The sequence below is a fragment of the Kogia breviceps genome, chromosome 6 (genome assembly GCF_026419965.1).
Source record: "Kogia breviceps isolate mKogBre1 chromosome 6, mKogBre1 haplotype 1, whole genome shotgun sequence".
In the NCBI taxonomy this organism is placed as follows: domain Eukaryota; kingdom Metazoa; phylum Chordata; class Mammalia; order Artiodactyla; family Physeteridae; genus Kogia; species Kogia breviceps.
The window spans coordinates 105,476,777-105,501,760 of NC_081315.1; the positions used below are offsets into that span (position 1 = coordinate 105,476,777).

General features: G+C 38.0%; 1 protein-coding gene and 1 long non-coding RNA gene across 5 annotated transcripts in view; one reads left to right on the forward strand and one right to left on the reverse strand.

Annotated features, from left to right (window-relative positions):
• Window positions 1–2,018: 2,018 nt before the first annotated feature.
• CC2D2A (coiled-coil and C2 domain containing 2A) overlaps window positions 2,019–24,984 on the reverse strand; it is a 136,590-nt gene continuing 113,624 nt past the window's right edge. For 2 of the 4 annotated variants that reach the window (XM_067036369.1, XM_067036371.1), the window contains 9 exons: window positions 23,093–23,113; window positions 19,530–19,733; window positions 14,493–14,582; window positions 12,711–12,824; window positions 9,591–9,725; window positions 6,145–6,267; window positions 4,594–4,652; window positions 3,593–3,770; window positions 2,019–2,336 (listed from right to left, as the gene is read on the reverse strand). In XM_067036369.1, coding sequence (XP_066892470.1) covers window positions 2,148–2,336; window positions 3,593–3,770; window positions 4,594–4,652; window positions 6,145–6,267; window positions 9,591–9,725; window positions 12,711–12,824; window positions 14,493–14,582; window positions 19,530–19,733; window positions 23,093–23,113 — 1,113 coding nt within the window. In that variant the 3' untranslated portion in view covers window positions 2,019–2,147. The remainder of the gene's footprint in view (window positions 2,337–3,592; window positions 3,771–4,593; window positions 4,653–6,144; window positions 6,268–9,590; window positions 9,726–12,710; window positions 12,825–14,492; window positions 14,583–19,529; window positions 19,734–23,092; window positions 23,114–24,984) is intronic. The other 2 variants (XM_067036370.1, XM_067036372.1) reach the window with 1 other exon arrangement.
• LOC136794392 (uncharacterized) overlaps window positions 23,686–24,984 on the forward strand; it is a 45,495-nt gene continuing 44,196 nt past the window's right edge. Inside the window, exon 1 of the long non-coding RNA XR_010841115.1 lies at window positions 23,686–23,771. This is a non-coding gene — a long non-coding RNA (uncharacterized lncRNA). The remainder of the gene's footprint in view (window positions 23,772–24,984) is intronic.

A 24,984-nucleotide genomic window follows, 5' to 3' on the forward strand; every position in this document is an offset into this window, starting at 1 on the left:
GTGAGCAGAGAAGCCTCTTGGGCTGGTGAGTGCTGGTTGGCACCAATCCTCTGTGGAATCTCTCCGCTTTGCCCTCCGCACCCTGTTGCTGCACTCTCCTCCGCGGCTCCAAAGCTTCCCCTCTCCACCACCCGCAGTCTCCGCCCGTGAAGGGGCTTCTAGTGTGTGGAGACCTTTCCTCCTTCACAGCTCCCTCCCACTGGTGCAGGTCTTGTCCCTATTCTTTGTCTCTGTTTATTCTTTTTTCTTTTGCCCTACCCAGGTACGTGGGGAGTTTCTTGCCTTTGGGGAGGTCTGAGGTCTTCTGCCAGCGTTCAGTGGGTGTTCTACAGGAGCAGTTCCATGTGTAGATGTATTTCTGATGTATCTGTGAGGAGGAAGGTGGTCCCCGTGTCTTACTTTTCCTCCATCTTCTCGCCCCCTGTCCTGTTTCTGTTTTGTAAATAAATTCATTTGTATTAATTTTAAGATTCCACATATAGGTGATATATAATATTTGTCTTTGACTTAGTATGATAATCTCTAGGTCAATGTATGTTGCTGCAAATGGCAATATTTCATTCTCCTTTATGGCTGAGTAATCATTTCATTGTATATGTATATACACCACATCTTCTTTATCCATTCCTCTGTTGGTGGACACTTAGGTTGCTTCCATGTCTTGGCTATTGTAAATAGTGCTGCTGTGAACATTGGTGTGCATGTATCTTTTCGAATTAAGAGTTTTCATCTCTTCTGGGTATATGCCCAGGGGATTGACTGGGATTGCTGGATCATATTGTAACTCTACTTTTAGTTTTTTAAGGAACCTCCCGACTGTTTTCCATAGGGGCTGCACCAATTTACAGTCCCACCAACAGTGTAGGAGGGTTCCATTTTCTCCACACCCTCTCCAGCATTTATTGGTAGACTTTTTGATGATGGCCGTTCTGACCAGTGCGAGGTGATATCTCATTGTAGTTTCAATTTGCATTTCTCTAATAATTAGTGATATTGAGCATCTCATGTGCCTTTTGACCATCTGCATGTCTTCTTTGGAGAAATGTCTATTTAGGTCTTATGTGCATTTTTTGATTGTGTTGTTTCTTTGATATTGAGTTGTATGAGCTGTTTGTATATTTTGGAAATTAAGCCCTTGTTGGTTGTGCCATTTGCAGATGTTTTCTTGCAGTCCATAGGTAGTCTTTTTGTTTTGTTTATGGTTTCCTTTGCTGTGCAGAATCTTATAAGTTTGATTAGGCCCCATTTGTTTGTTTTATTTCTTTTGCCTTGGGCGACTGATCTAAGAAAAAATTGCTGCGATTTATATCAGAGAATGTTTTGCCTGTGTTCTCTTCCAGGAGTTTGTGGTATCACAAGTTACATTTAAGTCTTTAAGCCATTTTGAGTTTATTTTTGTGTATGGTGTGAGGGAGGGTTCTAACTTCGTTGATTTACATGTGGTTGTCCAGCTTTCCCAGCATCCACTTTCTGAAGACACTGTCTTTTCTCCATTGTATATTTTTGTCTCCTTTGTCAAAGATTAATTGACCATACGTGTATGGGTTTATTTCTGGTCTCTCTGTTCTATCTGTGTCTTGTTTTCGTGCCAGTATCATGCTGTCTTGATTACTGTAGCTTTGTAGTATTTTCTGAAGTCTGGTAGGATTACATCTCCTGCTTTGTTCAGTTTCCTCAGGATTGTTTTGGCAATTCTGGATCTTTTGTGGTTCCATATAAATTTTAGGATTATTTGTTCTAGTTCTATGAAAAATGTCATGGGTAATTGATAGGGATCACATTAAATCCGTAGATTGCTTTGGGTAGTATGGCCATTTTAACAATATTCTTCCAGTCTAAGAGCATGGGATGTCTTACTGGCAAAGAAGAGCATTCTAAATAGGAGGTGAGCAGGTACAAAAACATAGAGGAATAAAGCTCATAGGGTAAGCGGGAACTCTTGAGTTGTCACAGTTGAATTTAGGGTCAAAGTGGCACAGACAAGGCAGACTACTAAATAAAAACACTTATTTTGCATATTTTGAAAATAATGATAATTTTATTTCATTATTTGTAAGTATTTTCTTCCCTTTGATCAAGAGCGCTTAAAAAATATTCTCATATCTTAATTATCATTTTTACATGATATAAAACATACAATGAAAAAATTATCTGTTGCGTATAAGGGAGGCAACATAGATCCAAACAGACAAAACATTTTTGGGATATGGGTGGATATATACAGCTAAAGCAAATTCAACATTAGGCACATCAATATTATGTACTCCAGTGCTGTACACAGCTTCAATTAAAGGCTTCACTTCAGAGTATGGCATGTGAAGGGGAAATCCAGAGAACTGAAGGAAAGCAAAACAAAATTTTTAGTCATTAGTGAACGTGAAGTTTTCACTATATTTTTTCTCTAAGTATGTGCAGTTCTTAATATTCTTAATAGGAAGTCTTCCTTTTAGATCTTAAAGTCATTTATTTAGTTTTGTTTTTCTGTCCAGCTATATATTAGCAATACAGAAAATGGAGAGAGGCTAAATGTCTTTTTTTGTTTTAGTTGCTAACATACTGACTTGGTGTTTAAGACATCTGTTAGTCACCCAGCCACCACTCTCCACTGTTTGCTTCTTTCTTCCTGATAGCCCCAAGTTTGCATAGAAACCCATGCAATTCCAGGGACCTAGGTTAAGTTAATACCTTCTATCCCCTTGGCCTCAGTGTTGATCTACAGGAAAGAATGTATAATCTAGGAAACTTGAAAGGGATAGTGGCACGCAGATGTTCTCTCCTGTTCACAGCAATATGTGTGCAGATGTGAGTCCTGCCGGGAACTATTCCAGCCATTTGCTACCACAAGAAAAACCATCCTGTGGGTGATGCCATCACATGGAGGAGGACAGAGGGGGAAGACTTGCAGACATGTGGTATAGTCCTGATAGCTACTCACGCCTAACTTTTACCTAAATAAGCCCATAAGTTGTTAATGTTCAAGCTTGTTTGAAGTAAGTTTTCTGTTACTTGAATTGAAAACATCCCAGCTGAAAAATGAGCCTTATAAGGTAAAGGTAATTTTTAGTCAGTGAGTAGAATTAAATGTACAACTTGAGTTCATACTGTTCAGCCAGTGAGGCTTACTGTTTTAGTTTGAGACTACTTTCTAGGTTTTAGGATCCAGATAAAGGATGTGAACACACAGCACTACTGACAGGCAGTAGAGAAAGCCTATTAATGAGAACTTTTCTTAGCAATGAAAAGCAATTAGTATAAAGTATCCTTTAAAAAAAATCTGACCAAGAATGGTTGGTTTCATCTTTATGCTCAGTTGAGTCTAACATGATTTAGCCAGATATTTTCATTTTATTTATTACTCTTGCAATTTTATAAAAGATTATTTTTCATAGGACCCTCCAACAAAAAAGGTGGTGTTTTGGTTTTATAGAGGCATTTTGCTCTTTAATGGTAGGTTCATTCTTGAGATTTGAACTTCTAATCACATTTTTTAGTGTGTGCTGCTTCATCTGTGTACTTTGGGGAGTAATTTAGGCATTTTGATTCCAAAAACCCATAGTACTGAGCAATTTCCAATTTGAAATGAACTACTTACCCTGTAGTCTCCTAGCTGTTTCAGCAGTTCTGCTCTGTGGTCGTCTTCCACATCTTCTCCATGATTTCTTTCTAATAGAGGCAAGAAGTGACGCAGAGTAGAGGTACAGTATCTATTCCACCGAGTCAGATGTCGAGGCCTCCAGTCCATGATTTTTTCTTTTAGTATTTTTTCAATCCTGTTTATAAAAAATAAGCTCCATTTTTTGGTGACTTGACTTTTCCCTTGTAAACAAAAATAAAAAATAGTATTCTGAAACTATTAGAAGAAACAAGATTTTTGTTGGGAATTTGTTGTTCTTAGGATCCCAAATAAGGCTGTATTTGAAATTTGCAGTTGAGAGTAAATTGGTATTTTTTAGTAATAATACCTTAAAAAGGGTCACATTTAATCTTGTACAGTTTGACATGCTGCTCTTCACACAGCTTGAGACAGTAGAAAGGGCGCACAGGCTTTGAAACTAGAAAGGTCTGGCTGGGCTCAGAAGTCCCCTTTTAACACTTGACAAGTATGTAGACCTCTCTGAGCCTCAGTTTCCACATGTGTGAAACTGGGGAAATAAGTTCTATTTTACAGCATTATAAGGATTATTGGGGCTCAAATAGGCCCTTACTAGCTTTCTACATGTGTTAGGTTTTTAAAATAGCTGAAGTTCACTTAAGCACTAATTGGATAAAATAGGCATATTTAAGCTGAGGGTTATATTGTCTGAACAAGACCCCCATACATAACATGATGTTGAACTCCAATCTGAGGTAAAGTTTTTGGAAAACTACCTATCATTGCTGGATTTCACTGCTGTATGTCTCACACCATGCTGATGCTAAAGCCTTCTTTTGAGCCTTGGGATTTAGAGATCACATTTGTACTTTGCATCTATAAACATGAATTAAAGTTTAATTGCCCAAGTTATTTCACATTGATCCAGGCTGAGAATTGTTTAGTTGGATATTAACACTCCTAGTGACAGACTGCATATGCATTTATGGATATCAAGTGACCTGTCTTGTAGTTCAGCTGCAGCCATTTTGTCAGTGCGCTGGTAAATTAGCTCTTCTGGCTATAAAAGAAAAAATAGTTCAGGAATTTTAGAAATCAGTTACACTTAATTTCAATAGCTATACATCCTTTTCTAATTTTTTTTAAAAAATTATGAACTCTCAGACATGCAGTTAGACATCGAGGATAATGTAACAGATGCAAATATACCCAAGACCTACTTTAAGTAAAGCATCACAAATTATAATGCTTTGTGGTTCTTTCTCAATTTTATCACCCTTTTCTGTCACAGAAGTAACCATGATCTGAATTTGTATTTTAGCACTCTTTCATTCAACATATACTGAATACCTACTGTGTGCCAGGCACTTATACAAGTGAAGGGGATAGAGCTGTGAATAAAATCACTGCTCTCATGGTGTTTACATTATAGTCAGTGGAGATAGGCAAATTAGTGAAATGTGTTTATGGTTCAACTCCAGATGTATGTATCCCTAAACAATATATTGTACTGCATGTTTTCTGAGCTTTACGTAATAATTTTATACTGTAAACATACAATTTTTTCTCAACATTATATTTAGAATAGCAGATACATATTTTCATAAGATTTTCATAAGATTAATGAATATTAATTCATTTGTGTAACTACTATAAAATATTCTACTATATACCATAATTTATCTCTTCTGTTGTTCCAATTTTAGGCTTTTGCAAACAGTGCTCCTATGAAAATTATGTTACCTTGTATACATGGGAGAATTTCTCTAGGGTGATTTTTCTTAAAACTTCCTTTGGAAAGGTTTGATCCACAGTAAAAAATATATTTTATATTACACACACAGTATCTATCTATATATCTATAGCTATCACATTTAAAGTTTTAATAAACAATTCTCATGCTTACTATTTTTTTTTTTTTTTTTTTTTTTTTTTTTTATGGTACGCGGGCCTCTCACTGTTGTGGCCTGTCCCATTGCAGAGCACAGGCTCCGGACGCGCAGGCTCAGCAGCCATGGCTCACGGGCCCAACCGCTCTGCGGCATGTGGGATCTTCCCGGACCGGGGCACGAACCTGTGTCCGCTGCATCGGCAGGCGGACTCTCAACCACTGTGCCACCAGGGAAGCCTCATGCTTACTATTTATAATCTATTACTGTCCAGGACCCTCTAAATTAATGTTATGAGCCCCTCCTGGATCATGCCCTGCAGTTTGATTTCACGTTTCAATAGCAGTGATGAAATTAATTTAGTGAATTGAGACCAGCATTGAAAAAATTAAATGGAATATATTTTGTGGTATTCTTTTGGGTCATGGGGCTCTGTATCAAAGCTTACTCTTTCAAAACTTACTCTTTCACATATTTGTGTACTGGTTCATGATATGATGGTCTTTCTTATTGTGCTTAACTAACTTTGAAAATGAAATATTATTCTAGACTAGATATCTAGGAGTGGAATTAAGGGTCAGAATATATCTGGCTACCCAATATAACGATATCACATTCCTCACTTTCTATATCTACATTTAATTGTTAATAAAAAAATTATACCTGAACACTGGAAAGGCCAGGATATGGAAGGCTTCTTGAAAAGAAAGATTTCCATAGCTTGGGCTTGGTGACATCAAAATTCATCCTTAATGGGGAATCATATTGTTGAATATTAAACCAAATCTAAAAAAGACAAGACTACATTAGCATATATGGTAGCAGATGTATGTGTATACGTGTGTGTATGTATGTTATATAAAGAGAGACAGCAGAGAGAGACAGAAAGGGAACAGGTAGCTTGCACATTTTTTGTCATTTTGATTTTTAAAACTGATAAGCACTTTATGATCAGTGGCATCATATAGTTGTCACTGGCCAATTTTTTTTTTTAACATTTTTTATACCTGCAGTTGAGGTGCACCTTACTATTAATTGTAGGTTGATGAAATAAGATAGTTCCTGGTGATAAAACACTTAGAATCTTTTGGAAGAAGACAGACAAGGCTACTCCCTTCTCGGGCTAGCCTTTCCTAACCTTGCTCTTCCCAGCCTCCTAATTGTGGTAGGTGTCCATCTCTTTGCTTCCACAGCACTCTGTAACCTCTGAGATAGCACCTGTCTTGTTGAGGCACTGTAGCATATTAATTCTGGAACCAGACCACTTGCATTTGAATTCCGGCTCCAACATTTACTAACTGTGTGACTTTGGACAGTTTATTTAATTACTGTATGCCTCAGTTTCCTCCTCTATAAAAGTGGGATGATAGTACTTAACCTCATAAGGATGCTGATAACATTAAATGAGTTGATCCATTTATACTTCTTAGAGCAATGCCTGGTACATAGTAAGTACTCAATAATTGTTAGCTATTGTATTACTATTGTTAGTATTTATCATTATTTATAATTGTTTATCTCACCTAGACTATTAGATGTTGCCTTGAGGACATTTGCCATGTGCTTTATTCACCATTGTATCATTAGCATCCAGCACAGCTCCTGGTTGGCATATGGTAGGCATATTGAGTAACTGTGTGCATGAGTGGTGAATTTGTCCATTCAACATAATCAAGTACCTTATATTTAGTCTCAGTTCTAATCACTGTGGATAAAGTTGTGAATGAAACTTAGTTTTCTACCAGCATGCAGTAGCTAATGAGAAGACAGTGCAAACAAACAAATACATGGGATATCAGATGATACAAGATGTGGTAGATTGCATCACTGGCCCCAGTTCTTCACCCCTTCCTATACCCACAGCCTTTGCCCTGTTACTTGGCAGTTACTCCCACTAAAAGGGAAGAAATGTATTTCCTTGCCTCTTGACTTTTGGTCAGTAGAATGGGATAGCAGTGTCATCGTGTGACTTCTGTGTCCAAGCTTAAGCAGCTCTGTGTGTTCCTGCTTGCCCTCTTGTGCCTCTGCCAATTGTCATTGCCCTGAGTCCCAGAATAAAAATGCATGAAGCAGGGCTCTCCCAGCCTAGGTCAGCAGAACCATCCCAGCTGACTCAGATCCATGAGAATAATTGTCTGAAGCCATTTCTTTTGGGGATAGGTTTTTGGTATTTTGTTGTGGCAAAAGCTAACCTTACAAGGCCTATGGAGAAAACTATGTAGGAAGAGGTGAAATTTTAGGGTAGGCAGAGACGTTTTCACTGGAAAGAGCATGAAGGAGTGAGGGAGAAATTAATGACTATATCTGGTCAGGGGAAGGGTCATCTATGCAGAGGAAAAAGCAAATGCAAAGTGTGTTTGATGTGTCTGAGGGACAGCAAAGAAGACAAAGTGACTTCAGAGGAGTGAGCAAATTAGAGCAAGAAAGATCAGCAGAGGATGATGGGGGCAGGGCAGCTGTCAGATCATAGAAGGCCTTGTGGGCCATTTTAAAGATTGAGGCTTTGACTCTTGAGTGAGCCAAGAAGCCACTGGAGTATTTTATGCAGATGAATGATATAATTTCCTTCTATTTTAACAGGAATATTCCTTGCTCTTTTGAGATTAGACAGAAGGGGGTAGGGGCAAGTAGTTTAAAGAAGTCAAGGTCTTTAAGAACTACAGTTTGGCTGTAGGGTAGGGAATGTGCAGAAAGTAGTGGGAAATAGCACTGGAAAAAAAGCAGGTTCAGAGCAGCTGCCGTGTGGAATAGCCGGCATCATATGAGCCACTGCTTCCTGTCTTGTTAGAAGAGGAGGAAAGGGGGTCCTTCTTCCTTACAAAACTTGGACTTCATGTGAATTAGTCAACCATACAGTCATTGTTTTGAGAACTAATAATGTTGACAAAGAATGGAGTTCTTTGTAGGCTTTTTCAATGCCTGTTGACGCTGCCTGATTACTAATATAACCTTAAGATGGTTCTCTACATGTATTAATAGATGGAGCTTAGCAAACCATTTATGATTATGATAATGCTTTTAATTAAAAATAATAACATGCAAGTTGTACACCACACTGCTCTTTTCACGCTTGTAATTAATAATAGTTACCATTTGCTGAATACCTATGAAAGACAGGTGCTTTGCTGGGTGCTTGGCATAAGTTATTTCTAATTATAGTAGTAACCTGTAGACCAGTGGTCTTCAAGGTAGGGTGCACATCACAGACATAATAGAAGAAATATTAGATCTTCTAGTTATTTTTATTTTAAGAGTTTCTTCTGTGTGTAATATAAATATATTGATATATAAGTAAATACATATATAATTTATAAATAAAAAATATATATTGGGGATATATGCTCAAATGATTTTTCTGACAAATAAAGTTCATAGAACACTCAGGTAGATAATGGTTATAAAAACAGTCACAGTAGCCAACACAGGGTTGCTACTGTATGTTAGCTGCTTTGCATTGATGATCTCATTTACTTCTCACAACTACTCTGTAAAGTAATTACTAGCAAATACCTTCATTTTACCAATGAAGAAACTGATGCTGTATAAGATTAAGAAACTTTCCTAAGCTTACATAACTACTAAATGATGATGTTGGAATTTAAACTCAGGCAGTGTGATCCCTAACTCAAGTTTTTAACCATTGCCTTATATAGTACCCTTTATAGTTAAATGGCCCCCCAAACTGGGTGCAAGCAGAATCACCTGATGGTACCTGGGAATCTCTTAGAAAAAGAAAAGGAAGAAAAGAAAGACAATCTTTTCAGGTGATAAATTTGGCTCATTTAGTTCTCAAAACACTGTGAGTTCGGCATTGTAAACTCTTACTTTGGAAGGGAAAACAGGACAAGCCAGGATACAAACTCAGATCGTCTGAATCTAAATCCTAAATTCTTTCTTTAACCTCATTCTGCTTCTCGAAGGTCAGGTGACTAATTCAATCAAAAGTTTTTGTTTAGAACAGTTCTGCCACTGTGCTTGACACTGCATTTCTTTAATTGGTATTATATATGTTTATGTAAATTTTTTGACACAAAATATTATTAAAATCAGTAGATCAAGTTAAAAAAAGCAATAGTCAACCACATTTAAGAGGAAATGGTAATACTTACATTATCGGGACCTATTAAACAGCCCACACTTTTTAAGGGGCAGAATGTATCAAATTGTCCATAAAAACGTCCACTGCAGGGATTCCATATTAAATAGTGACTTTGCTCCCGCGTTAGCACATAGGCAGTTGGACCCTGAAGGAAAATAGCCATTAAACCAGTTTCTGATTAATTATGCTATTAGGGTCAAGAGTAGTTTGTATAGACAGTTCATTATTTTAGTTGGACCCCCAATTTCTAAACTCCATGGCTAATGGTGAAAATTATTTTGTAGTTCTAGATTATGCTGAATTAATAAAATCAAAAGTTTATTTTTGCAAAATTCTTGCATCTGCAACTATAGTGACCAAATAGGAATAGTGGTCATGTTACTCAACCAACATATCTTTTTTTTTGTTTTAAGTTAAATGGGGTATGTTGTGGGGTTTTTTTTTTCAGTTTTACTGAAATATAATTGATGTACAACACTGTATAAGTTTAAGGTGTACAACATAATGATTTGACTTCCATACATCATGAAATGATGACCACAGTAGGTTTAGTGAACACCCATCATCTCATACAGATACATTAAAAGAAATAGGAAAAAAATTTTTTTTCTTGTGATGAGAATTCTTAGGATTACTCTCTTAACGACTTTCATTTATAACATACAGCAGTGTTAATTATCTTTATTATGTTGTATATTGCATCCCTATAACTTATATATCTTATAACTGGAGGTTTGTACCTTTTGACTACCCTATCTAATTCCCCCTCCCTCTATCCCCTGCCTCTGATAGCCACAAATCTGATCTCTTGTATGAATTTGTTTTTGAAGTATAATTGACCTACAACACTATGTTAGTTTCTGGTACACAACATAGTTATTTGATAATGTATATACATTTCAAAATGATCATCATGAAAAGTCTAGTTATCTGTCACCATACAAGGATATTACATAATTACTGACTATAGTCCCCACACTGTAATTTCATACCTGTAACATTTATTTTGTAACTAAAAGTTTGTACTTAATCTTCCTCACCTATTTCTCTCCTCCCACCCATTCTCCCCCTCCCCTCCCATTCCCCCCTCCCCCCCCCATTCCCTCCTTCCTCCCCTCTGGCAACCACCTGTGTTTTTTGCTGTATCTATGACTGTTTCTATTTTTTTTCTTTTTTTAAAAAATTAATTTATTTTTGGCTGCATTGGGTCTTCATTGCTGTGCACACGTTTTCTCTAGTTGCAGCGAGCGGAGACCACTCACTGCAGTGGCTTCTCTTGCTGTGGAGAATCGGCTGTAGGCACGCGGGCTTCAGTAGTTGTGGGTCGCAGGCTTTAGAGCACAGGCTCAGTAGTTGTGGCACACGGGCTTAGTTGCTCCGTGGCTTGTGGGATCTTCCCGGACCAGGGCTTGAACCTGTGTCCCCTGCATTGGCAGGTGGATTCTTAACCACTGCGCCACTAGGGAAGCCCTCTATGACTGTTTCTGTTTCATTATGTTTGTTCATTTGTTTTGTTTTTTAGATTCCACATACAGTATTTGCCTTTCTCTGACTTACTTCACTTAGCATAATACCCTCTAGGTCTATCCGTGTTATTGCAAATGGCAAGATATCTTATGATTGGCTGAAGAATGATTATTGATGGAAATAAGCAGTCACTGCATTTTCTTTTTAGAGTCAGTTAAGATTGCCTTTTAAGTATTTAGAAGGCTGATTATATCTGAATACTATTTCTATTTCTAATACAGTAATATTTGATATACATTTATAATTATGTAAATGAATAGAAGATAATTTGAGAGGATACTTTCTAAACTCTTGACAGTGAGTACACCCAAGGAGGGGGTGGGATTGGGAGTTAGAGCCTGAAGAGGGACTTTAACTTTTAATTCAGAATACTTATGTATTATTAGATTCTCTTTTTACAATGAACATGTATTCATTCATTTATTTCTTATGTATGATTTCATTTGATGCTCACTATAGGCTTCTGGGGAAGGCAGGGCAAAACTTACTCTCCCACTTTCATTATAAGGCTCAGAGTTGCGAAGTGACTTGCTTAAAGTCACACAGCTCATGAGGAGTGGGCATAGCCTTGAACCCAGGTAGGCCTTGTGACTTCCTAGCCCATTATTCTGTTCCTTGTACCAGGCTATCTGGAAGATAATGATGGAGCATGAATTAGGATTCAGATATGATACTGCCTGTTTAGTAGGAACCTGTGCTGTCTAATTCCTAAGGATTCCTAGAGCTCCTTTTTTTTTTTTTTTGCGGTACGCGGGCCTCTCACTGTTGTGGCCTCTCCCGTTGTGGAGCGCAGGCTCTGAACGCGCAGGCTCAGCGGCCATGGCTCACGGGCCTAGCTGCTCCGCGGCATGTGGGATCTTACCAGACCGGGGTATGAACCTGTGTCCCCTGCATCGGCAGGCGGAATCTCAACCACTGTGCCACCAGGGAAGCCCGAGCCCCTCTTTTTGAAACACTCTTTGGATAAGCTGCTTCAATCCATATGACTTTTCTAAGTTTGTACCCAAAATTACCCCCAAAACGTGCCCCAAATTTACGGATATTTTCAGTGGGCTGGGGAAACAAATTTTAGTAGTTGCTCTCTCCAGTCTAATAAAAATAACAATGGTGATACCAAAATATAACTGTGGACATTCTTTTCTTTGTTCCTATGGTTATCTGCCTTGTTGCCCTTTGCCTGCCAGGTTAATAGCAGATGCCTGCAGATGAAGCAGGTGTGAAAGACTCTGTCCTTAACGCACTTCTTCAGATCCCCTTCTATCCTTGGCATGAATAACACTAGATCACTAAGGGAATCAGAATTCTTTGTAGTGTGGGTGGGAGGGGGCTCTTGCTAAAAGGACAGAGCTAGGTGGGGGCTGTGGGTGGTAAAGGGCTCCAATTTGCCAAAAACACCCTGAAGCATTGTGCAAGGCCCGAGTACCCTGAAAGCCACTTCACGTTTTATCACTGGTTCTCTCTTCCTGTTGTGGAATCTCTGGGCTACTTTCCTTGCAATTCAAAGAATTGTTACGAAAATAAGACCTGTCCATGATTTGGAACATAACACAGCCATCCATGTTAGCCAAGGACACTTTGTTAGGGCCAACCTACATGGTCTTACCTCAGGAATAGCATTGCCCATCACCAGCCAGGCCTTCTTACCCAGGGAGAGGAAGTAATTACACAGTAATACTGCATGCTCTTCTTCGTCTCCTGCCAGGAGATCAAGAAATTGCTGACCAAAATTAAAAACAAAAAATTATGTTGCATTGACTGACCGCTTCATTCTAGATTGGCTGTATAGGATTTTAAAAAGTCATTGTTAAAATTAGTACCTTCAAGGATGAGATCTATTTAAAAAAGATTTTTCCAAATGTTGGTACTGTGTTGTTAATTCATTAAAATAAAAAAACCCACAACACTTTTAGTCGGACATGGTATTTTCTCTGACATCGATGACATGATTTCTAGAATCAATTATGAGGTGAGGTGGGGGAGACAAATTTCAAAGTTCCACGTTTTATTTTGAACTTACATATGGTAGCTCCCTGTGTACGAAACACTTTTTTTCTTTGTGAAGACGTTATTTTCTAGAGCAGTTTTAGGTTAACAGCAAAGCTGGCAGGAAGGCACAGAGATTCCCCGCATTTTCTTGCCCCCCCACAGGTACAGGCTCCTCCACCATCAACATCCCCCGCCAGGCGGCACGTGGGTTACAACTGATAAGCCTACCCTGATGCACCATGATCACCCAAAGTCCATAGTTTATACATAGGGTTCACTCCTGGTGTTGTACGTTCTGTGGGTTTTGACAAGTCTGTCATTACATTACCATGCAATGTGTTTTCACTGCCCTAGAAGTCCTCTGTGCTCTGCCTGTTCACATCCTGTCCTCCCACCGTGGCCACCACACTGTTTTAAGCGCATTGCATGCATCAATTCATTTGATCCTGGAACAAACCTTTGAGGGCGATACTCTCATCTTCCCATTTTACAGATGAGGAAAGTGGAGGCACAGAGAGATGAGGCAATACCTAGGAAGTGGAAAAGCCATTCTGGCTCTGGAGCACATGAACTATATTCTATTCTTCGTATATCTTCTTATAGATATCTTGAGGTTGTGGAAATTTTATCTCTAAAATTGTCAACATTATGTTGCCAAAATATATTGGGGAGCAAGAAATTTAAAGTGTACTTCAGCTTCTTCCTTTTAGAGCTATCCTTCAAAGGGAGTTGTATATCACAGTTCAGTTTTATGCAAACACAGTACAACATGAGATCCAGAAGCAGAATGAACACCAGTGATAATACATGTTTGTTTCATACTACTGAAGACTCATTTGGAAGTTTATGTAGCATACGTTGATTGTAAGTTCCATGAGGTCAGAGGCCATTTTATTTTGCTCATAGCCAGAACTATGTACAGTACAGTGTCTAACATGTGATAGGTGACCAAGAAATACATACTGAATAATGACATGCCTTTAGAAGCCCATAAATTAAGGAATATGCAGTTTCCAAAGCCCACACATTAAGGAATATGCAATTTCCAAATGTAATAGAGAATGTGATTTTGATTATTTTATGAATAAAATTGGGATGTTGTTAAGGTAACATTGGGAGGATAAATTAGCATTAAGACATCTGAAGTGGTTTTGTGTGTGTGGGTGCCGAATGTGTGTGTGTGTGTGTAAATAATTTTTTTGTTTAGTTTCTGAATTTGGGGCAAACTGAACCAGGAAGAAAAAAGTACCTCAGAATTTAGCTCATCCTGCTAAACAGGTTGCCGTGTAGATTTTTATAATGACTAATGAATGTTGGCAATTTAAAATTATGAAAGCCATTTACTAATGTTCTGTGAAATCAGCTCAAACTAGTAGGTCTGTGAGGGAGAACTACTTACATCAGATGTGCTCCACAGGTCACAGATGCCAGCAAATGAAACAGTGTCAGGCAAGAAAGGAATCAAAGACACATATCGAGCCACCAGTTCCTGTTTAAACAAAATTAGCTGTAATCATTTTTCTAATAAAATAGAAAGCTGTATCATCTATCCCATTTCCTGGAAGAAAGTTTCATATATCACAAACATTTATGTGAACAAAATGAAATGAATGCTCACAAGTGCTTACTAAGTGTTCTGTTAATATTATCTCATTTAATCCTCTCCAAACATCCTGAGGAAGATTATTGTTACTATCCATCTTTTACAGATGAAGAAAATGGCTCTTGGGTCTCTTTGAAATGTTCTCATCTTCTTCCCGCCCCCACCCCCACCCCGACCTTACTTTCTGGTATAACAAGACTCTCCAAGATCATCTTGTGTTTTCCTTAGCCCAGTCCTGAAAGCAGCCATTTCTCTAAGAAGTCCTGGTTCCTTTTAGAGGGCAGTAGTATGACCAAGATGGGTGCATCACTGTGGTTGTAACTCATTATTTCTGTAATTGCTCAGGAGGTTGAACATCTTTTTATATGCTTATTGGCCTTTCATGTTTCCACTTCTGTGAACTTGTATTCAAGTATTTTGTACATTTTAAAATTGATATGTAGTTTAATTTTTTTTTTTTTTTTTGGTGGTACGCGGGCCTCTCACTGCTGTGGCTTCTCCCATTGCGGAGCACAGGCTCTGGACGCACAGGCTCAGTGGCCGTGGCTCACGGGCCCAGCTGCTCCGCGGCACGTGGGATCCTCCCAGACCGGGGCACAAACCCGTGTCCCCTGCGTCGGCAGGCGGACTCTCAACCACTGCGCCACCAGGGAAGCCCTGATATGTAGTTTAAAAAAATATATTCTAGTTACTATTCCTTTGTCTATTACATATGTTGTAAATATACTTTCCTGATTGTGGCTTGTCTTTTCCTTTGTGCTGTTTTTTGTTAACTCAAGTTCTCAGTTTTAATATGGTCAAATTTATTCTTTCTTATTATAGTTACAGTAAGTCCCCTACATATGACCGAGTTCCATTCCGAGAGTGAGTTCGTAAGTCCAATTTCTTCGTAAGTCCAACAAAGTTAGCCTAGGTACCCAACTAACACAATTGGCTGTATAGTACTGTACTGTAATAGGTTTATAATACATTTCACACAAATAATACATAAAAACAAACACACAAAATAAAGAAAACGTTTTTAATCTTATAGTTTGGTACCTTGAAAAGTACAGTAGTACAGCACAACAGCTGGCATACAGGGCTGGCATCGAGTGAACAGGCAAGAAGAGTTACTGACTGGAGGAGGGAGAGGAGGTGGGGGATGGTAGAGCTGAAGGATCGTCAGCCATAGGAGACGGAGGGCAAGCTGCAATTTCACTCACGCCTGACGCTGATGACACAGATTCTGGTTCCTTGCTGGAACCAGATGCACGTTCACACCTTTGAAAGTTTGCAACTCAAAGGTTCGTATGTAGCGGACTTACTGTAGTGCTTTTTTTCTGGCTTGTTTAAGGAACTTCCTACCTCAGGTCATAAAGATAAAAATGCCTCTCATATTTAAGTACTCAATCTATCTGTTGAATGGTGTGAAGCAGGAATCTATTTTTTTTCCATATGTAAAATCAATGATCCCAATACAATTTATGGAATAGTCAATTTCTACTAATTTCCAATGCCAGCTTTATCATATATCAGGTTTGAGTGGGTTAATATTTGAGTAGACCTATTCTGGATTTTTAAATTCTCTTCCATTTTTCTCTTTGTTATTTCTGTTCAATACCATTTTACCTTAATTACTACAGTCTCATAAGTATCTGGATATGACGTGGCAGATCTTCCCACTGAGTTCTTCTTTCTTTTCAGGATCGTCTTTGCTATTTTTTTTGCCCTTTGCACTGCTGCATAAATATTAGAATCAGCTTGCCAAGTTCCACTACAAACTTTAAAAAATCTAGTTTTAGGGCTTCCCTGGTGGCGCAGTGGTTGGGAGTCCGCCTGCCGGTGCGGGGGACGCGGGTTCGTGCCCCGGTCCGGGGGGATCCCACATGCCGCGGAGCGGCTGGGCCCGTGGGCCGTGGCCGCTGGGCCTGCGCGTCCGGAGCCTGTGCTCCGCAACGGGAGAGGCCGCGACGGTGAGAGGCCCGCGTACCACACACACACACAAAAATCTAGTTTTACAGTCTTTGTCTTTTAACTGGAAAGTTCAATCCCTTCACTTTGTGATTATTGGTAAATATTTAGACTATCTCTACTACCTTATTCTGTGCTTTTTATTTTTCGACAGTTTTTTCTGTGTTTTTTCCCCTCCCCACTCTCTTTACCCCATTTTGTTATTTTATCTTCTGCTGGTTTTGAAGTTATACTCACTTTTAAAGATTCTTTTAAGTTGTTAATCTAGAAGTTTCAATATGAATATTTAACTTAAAATTCTAAAGTTAATAAATATCTTTGCCCTCATCTTGGAATATACAAGGGCATTAAAATACTCTCTTAGATCCTGTCCTGACATGTATACATTTTTTTTCAGGATTTTTGTTTTATCTTGATTTTTCAACCACATTGCTTTTATTATTACTGTGAAGACAATGCTTGTTGATTTATTCACTTATTTTCCATTTTCTTTACCTGTCATTATGTGTTGCATCTAGGATTTTCTGAGAACCTTCCTTCTCTTTATATTTTTTAGAAATTCCTTAAGTGAGAATCTTTTGGTTGTAAATTCTCCCAATGTTTGCGTGAAAGATAGTTTCACTGGATATAAATTACTAGTTTGATGACTATTTTCTTTTAGCCTTTTGAAGATGTCATTCCATTTCTGGCTTTCATTTATGCAGTAAAAAACCTGTTAGTTTAATTACTGTTCCTTTTTAGATAATCTGCACTTTCTCTCTAGCTGCTTTAAAGATCATCTTTGTTTTTTTTGTTCCCTATTGTACACCTGGATTTTAATTTCATTTTATTTATCTTGTGTGGGATTCATTGGGCTTCCTGAATCATTGTTGTCTTTCATCAAATCTTGAAAATTCTCAGCTCTATCTCTTTGAATATTGCTTTTCTCCTTTTAAACACAATTTGGTCCTCCTCCCTCTATCCTCCATGTCTCTTAACCGTTCCTTTATGTCTTCCATTTTTTTCTGTTTCTGTGCTATACTCCAAGTAATTTCTTTGCCTGTATATTCATGAATTATCTCTGCATTTAACTGTATTTCATTTAACTCTGTATTCAACTATATTTGATGTTAGGTTTAAACTGTTTGTTCAGTTTCTAATTTTAACTATTCTTTATTTCTACAAGTTCCATGTAGTACTTTAAACACACTGTGTGTCAGTTCTAATAGTCTATTGTCCTTTTGTTATATTTTCAATTCCCTAGATTTCTTAAACTTATTAAACATACCTATTTTATATTCTGAATCTGGTAATTTGCGTCCTGATTCTGCAGAATGTTGTTTCTGCTAACTCTTCCCTTCTTCATAGTGACTTATTTCTTCATTGATGATCTTTTATATGTTCATGTTGCTTGGAACTTTTTCTGTGGAATTTTTTTGAGGCTGCATTTAGAGGATGTTCTCCTAGAAGAATTTGGGTTTGCTCTGACAGGGACTTAGGGGCATTACCGACAGGGAATTCTTGAAATTAAATTTTGATTGAAGTTTTTTGGGGTCCTACAGGTAGTGTAAATTTCAGTCCCAAGTGTGAATAAGTACAGCTTAGTGATTAGGAATTCTTAGGAGAGACTTTTTTTTTTCTCTTCCATCCAGAGTCAAGGCTGAGACAGGCAGGTTTTCTTCTGCAGGGCAGGGTATTTCCTAGTTTACCTACCAGTGAGTTTACACTTCAAGGGTCCCAGGTCCGTGGCTGAGTCTCTAACCCAATGCTCCTGCACCATGCATTACCTCCCATCTCCAGCAACCTTGAGGCCCATTGAAACCCAGCTCTTGGCATTAGGAATTATGGGTGACCCCAGAGCAAACACTATTTCAAGCCCTCACCCTTGTGGAGTCTTGCTTTCCTGTTGTTTCCTGTCTCTGGGTTTTCCTCCTCATCTTATTTCCATTTTAGTCATGATTTAAAACATGTTTTAGATATTTTATTCATCACTCTTAAGTGTTCTCTACTGGGAGAAGTTTTCTGCATATCTACTCTGCTAGAGAGAATAGAAGTCCCTGTTAAGGTTTTTAATAAAAATTGATTAATAAAAAGGTAAATGAAATGTAGAACACAATGTTTAGTTGTTTTTTTATATATATCTGTATCTGCAAATAGGCACATCATTACCCTGTTCCTAAATTACTAAATTAATGACTTATTAGCAGCAATTACTCTCTATACTATCCACTCGCCAAAGACAGTTATGGGTTACCGTGTCCACTGAAGAATAGCCTATTCAGCATACAGTTCTGTTCGTGTGAGACTGCGACAGGTATGGTGCTTTGCAGGCAGAGAATGATGCATGAGTATTTAATGGCCTGGTATGGATGTGCTTTACGGGGATGGCCTACATGCTGTGCATACTTAAAGCTTGGAAATAATTTTTGCTTAATTTGAATTTAATGATGCTTACAGCATTAAATATAATACTGAGTAGTTATCTTGGTATTATAGAACATGCACGAGTTCTAAGTCAGAGGCCTAGGTTCAAATTCTAGCAGAGTTATAGAGAATACATAATGAAAACATGTTTGTATAAGACATTGTGAAAGTGTAGAGCATCTTCCAAATTTTAGTTTTCCAGCACCCAATGTAATGTCAGGGACACAGTAAGCACTCAATAATTAATTGTTCCCTGAAAGAATGGACTAAGGATTATTATCCTCACTGGTACCTTCAGACTTTTCTAAAGAAAGTAAGCCTCATGGTACTAAAGGAGTTTTAATCATTACTTTAATCATTAATGATCTTGATCTAGTTACTATCCTAGGTACTATGAAATATGGTAATTAAGAGGGCAGTATACTGAAACTTTAAAACCTTTTTAGCGCCAACACCGATTGGCTGTGAAATACTTACTGCTGTTGCCTGGGGATTGTTGGGGTGAGTGTTAAGGAGCTCCTGAGGAGGATTTAAAGGCTTGATATAACGAGTAATGAAGACGGTTTTCCCACTAATGTCAACCACTCTTGTAAGGCACTGACGATTTGGAAACTTTAAGGCACATTCAGCTTGAAACTTCTCAGTTGCTTGAAGCAATTTCTCATCTTCCTGAGAATCAAACTTCAAAAATAAAGACTCCATGGAGTTTGTATATCATTACAGGAGATACAGTAGAACCTGTTCAGATCCCACAGTCAACATGAACTCAATGTGTGCTTCAGGAAGTATGATTTAGTGACCCCCTTACAAAATTGTCAGGCCCCAGTGTTCCTGAAGCTTTATTTAATTATATTTATAATTTAAAAATTAGATGGATTCATTAAACACTTAAAATATATTTACCAGCATTGAAAGAAAGTAGTCAACAGGCAAGCAGCCATATGGAAATTATTGGATTAATAAAGCAACATATAAAAATTAAACTATGATGTACTACTTCTGATTGATGAGACCAAGCAATAGCTTTTTGTGTATTTTGATGTTGGTTTTAGAGGGGAGAGGGCTCAGAAATCAAACATGTCAAATGCAAAGGTAAAGCAACTCATGTTAAAAGGACAACAAATTTACAAGTATATATGGATGTGTTAAAAAGTTTTAAATCTATAGCCACCATACTATATAATAGTAATGGGTCTCAAGGTAAAAGGAAGCAGAACTTGAAACGTCAAATGTATAGTAGTTATTTTAAGTGGTTCTCTGATCCGATTCCCAGACTTTTTTTTTTTTTAACATCTTTATTGGAGTATAATTGCTTTACAATGGTGTGTTAGTTTCTGCTTTATAACAAAGTAAATCAGTTATACATATACACATGTTCCCATATCTCCTCCCTCTTTCGTCTCCCTCCCTCCCACCCCTCTAGGTGGTCACAAAGCACCGAGCTGATCTCCCTGTGCTACGCGGCTGCTTCCCACTAGCTATCTATTTTATGTTTGGTAGTGTATATATGTCCAACTCAAAGCAGCTGAAACGGAACAGATTTCAATAGTCTCTGGAAAGAGGGTGTCATTTTTCCTTCAAGCCATTGCTGAAATGTAGCATGGAAAAAAGCAGATATTTAAATGTTTTTACAAGATTTTTGTTGTTTAGTATAAAAATTTATGTATGGTTGCTTACATTTCAAAGGATTTTAAGACAAACTCAAAATTTTATTAGAAAATCAATTTTTAGGTAAGATTTACATTCTAGGCAGTGCTTGAAAGTTGTGTTTGTTTGTTTTCTAGGAGGGAAATACATCTAGATATCCCCTTCATACTCTGCTTTACTTATTTTAGCATTTAAAACTGCTGATATATTTGTTTACTCTGTCTCCCTCATAGAGTAAAATTCTTGAAGTCAGGGATTTTGTTTTGATCTAGTTTTTTACTTTCAGTATCGAGGATACTACACACATAGTACATAGTACATAGTAGGCACATGGTAAGTGTTTAACAAATGTTGTTGAATGAATGAATGAGAGCACAGAGAACATCCCATTACTTTTTTATGACTTTTAATAGGATCTAGAATACTGAATTGTTCTCGGCTTCTCTTATATTGGAGCTGGACTGTGGCTCCTGTGTCTAATTTGATTGCTGTATCTTAAGATACATGCTGTATATTCTTCATGGGATGTGCCCTGACATCTGAATCCTAACATTATCATCATTGCCGTCATTATAACCACCTACTCAGCACAGTGCCAAGACATGGTAACTACCGAATAGGTGTTATGATGAAGACATAAATGAATGAAAAAGGTGAGCTTACAAGACTTTGGTATGGATGTATACAGACTCTAGGGTATAAGTAATTGTAACATTAGAAAGACTGAGAATTATGAAATGAGGGTGGTGTGAAGAACAGCATTCTTTTGAATTCATCCCTGTTTCCTTTAAACTCATTAATTTACATATGCATCCAATTATTTGAAAAACGTTTGCTGAAAGTCTAAAGAGTTCTAAGCAGTCTGGATAAATGTATATGAAACAGACCCCTCAAGAAACTTCTAGTCTGGAGGAGGACATTAATAACAATCAGGTGCTTGAAACACTTGACCAGAGATCCTATAGGGATAGACACCGTATGCTATGGAAGCATTAAAGAGAGGCAGCTATAGGCAGTGTCCAGAAAGAACAGTAAAAATCTTGAATCAGTACTGACTACTTCCAAATTGAAAAAAGTATGTATAAAACTTTTTCTACCACTTGGACCTGGATGTTCTGCTGTGTATTTGAGACCAAGCAATAGCTTTTTGTGTATTTTGATGTTGGTTTTAGAGGGGAGAGGGCTCAGAAATCAAACATCTCAAATGCAAAGGTAAAGCAACTCATGTTAAAAGGACAACAAATTTACAAGTATATATGGATGTGTTAAAAAGTTTTAAATCTATAGCCACCATACTATATAATAGTAATGGGTCTCAAGGTAAAAGGAAGCAGAACTCGAAACGTCAAATGTATAGTAGTTATTTTAAGTGGTTCTCTGATCCAATTCCCAGACTTTTTTTTTTTTTAACATCTTTATTGGAGTATAATTGCTTTACAATGGTGTGTTAGTTTCTGCTTTATAACAAAGTAAATCAGTTATACATATACACATGTTCCCATATCTCCTCCCTCTTTCGTCTCCCTCCCTCCCACCCCTCTAGGTGGTCACAAAGCACCGAGCTGATCTCCCTGTGCTACGCGGCTGCTTCCCACTAGCTATTTTATGTTTGGTAGTGTATATATGTCCAACTCAAAGCAGCTGAAACAGAACAGAGTGCTTCTTGGGAGCAGGGCCCATGTTTCAATCATTTTGTGTTCTTCTCTGCACTGAGCATGCATAATGTAAGCATTTAATAGGTATCTATTAATGGTCATTGATACTTGTTTAGACCACAAGGATGCCATTTAATGGATTGAAACAGTAATTTAAGGGTAGTATGCCATGTTGGTAATCTAAGAAGTGCCAAGCAAAAGCTAAATACTAAAAGGATTTGGGTCATTTATTATGAAACAAATAAAGGTGGAACTGACAAATTCACAATTTGATTCAACATGAAATTTGGAAGATTCTTAACTGGCTCAATTCTTTAACTTCTAGGTTAATGTGACTGTTTACAGAAAACTGAATGGGTTTATTTTCCCTTTGAATACCTACACTGTGGCAGCTCCACTGACCAGAAATAATTGTCCCAGCTACACTGTTTCTGTAAGAAGCAACTCATGGATTTTACAGACGTGGAAACAGTGGAGGTAGCTCCCAGTATGCAGGGGACATTCAGACATGTGACTTCCTGACTCAGAGCTAAATAAGAAACTTTCTGACAAAATGAAATGGGCCAAAAGACAAAGGTAGTTATTCTTCATGAACTGCAGACAACTGTAGTTCATTGCCAAGGGATCACACATACACATTAGGACCCAGCAGCTTCCATAAGGTGGCAGAGGACAGAAGCAGGTAATTAAAGCGTGATAACTACTGGCTGATGAATAGGAAAACAAAACGCTTGGTACCTTTTTAAGCATGTCACTCATCTATGAGAAGCAAGAAAGAAAAAAGAGAAGGAATAAGAGGAAGACTTCATTAACAGACATAATCTATTTTAAAAAACTTCTGTTTTTATCGAGACAGAGTAAAGTAGGGGATGTTAAGAGTTTCAGGAGTTGCTACTGATTTTTTAGACAGTTCCATGAGTAAATATCTTTTAAAAATCATATGGCATGGTTCAGCATGGGATGATGTGGAGGGAAGACTCTAATGGGTTAATCCTGGCAGTTGCTGTTAAGTGGAAAAACAATTCCAGGTTGTGGTCCCTACTATTTAGAGCAAGAGCTTCTCTCTCCTTTCTGCCACTGTGTGTTTAGGATGCCAGGATCCTGTCAGTGCACAAGTCTTCCTTATCAAGGAGCAGCAGTCTGCCTTCCAGAGGGGTTTTCTTACGCCCTCATTTGGGAGGTCTGAGAGAAATGCCACATACAGCCACAGCGGGGCAGTGAAAAGCCGCCAAAGGCAGCAGCTGACAGCCTAGATATCTCATTTTAAGGAAGGAAGGCGTAGGACCCTTAAAGCTCCTGCAGTAGAAGGTCAGTGCCTGGGAAGAAGGCCAAGTGCAAAGGCACCTCTGGTTTTCAGCTTTTCAGCTTTTCAGCCCGTCACAGACTGCTCTCCCGTGGTTTGGAAGCTCACCTCCAGGTGGAGGACTAACTGACCGCTTTTGCTTCTGTTAAGAATGCATAGAACTAGCAAAATCCTCTTTTCTCTGGGAGCATTTTTCTGTGTAAACATGCTTTTTGACTTTCTCTTGAATTAGTACATGACAAAAAGCATTCCGAACATGTTTCCCTTCCTAGAAATATTTTGAAATGTATATATTCTAACATGTTTTTTGGAGAACATATTTGTCACAGCTTTAGTGACAAAGGCTAGCATATAAGGTTAATTTGAATTTCATAGATTTGTTTTTCCAACAATCCTTCATGTTTTCCTGCAAATGCCTTGCAAATAGGAAAGAGTGATAGTATTTTTCTCTGTGACCCAAACTGTAATAGTGAAAAATAAACAGAAGAATGTGCTCATTTTTTTTTCTTCTCTGTCTGAGTCTTAATTACAGTGGATAAAGAGTCAGCATAATAATTTGGGCAGTATAGCTTAGTAGTTAACAATTTGGAATTTTTATTTGCTTTTTTAGGCAGCTATATTCCCCGTGCCTAAAAAATGCCTGTCACACAGAAGATGCTCAGTAAATATTTGTTGAATATGTATGATTTAAAGTCAGACAGATGTTTAATTGTTAGTGCTGCCATTTACTTCTCCGGAGTGAACTTGGACAGTTCAGCCCCATTTTCCTCATCTCCTAGTTGAAGACCCACCATACAAGACAACTGTGAGTATTCAGAGAGGGGACACATGTCAATGTTTGACAGAGTGCTCAGGACAGAGTGACAGCTCAGCACATGTTGTTGGTGGTGGTGGTTGCCATTACTGTATTAGTTTATAATAATAAGAGGTCATGATCAATCTTTCTCCCAAGAAAGATTGCAAGTCTGCAAGATATGCAAGTCTGATAAGGGCAGTATGCATCAATGCTGCACAAGTATGTTACATTAAGAAAGTATCTCCCAATTCTGAAGGTTGGGAGACAGTTGCTCACAAATAGAAGTTCTAGAAATTCTTTTTCTCTAGGGCTGTGCAAAATTAGAGTACTTGTGCATATACTTACTTGTTTCTGTCCGAAGGCACTGAAATAAACTGTGGTGACCCTTGAAGGTCACCTGGTTTTATGATCCTATGAATTGATTCAATATACAACATGGCCAGGGACTTGAGGTCAGATTTAGAAATTCATTTCAGCACGTTTGCCAGTAAGTGTCAAGATAATAAAGCAATCTGCTTTTCTACTTTCATA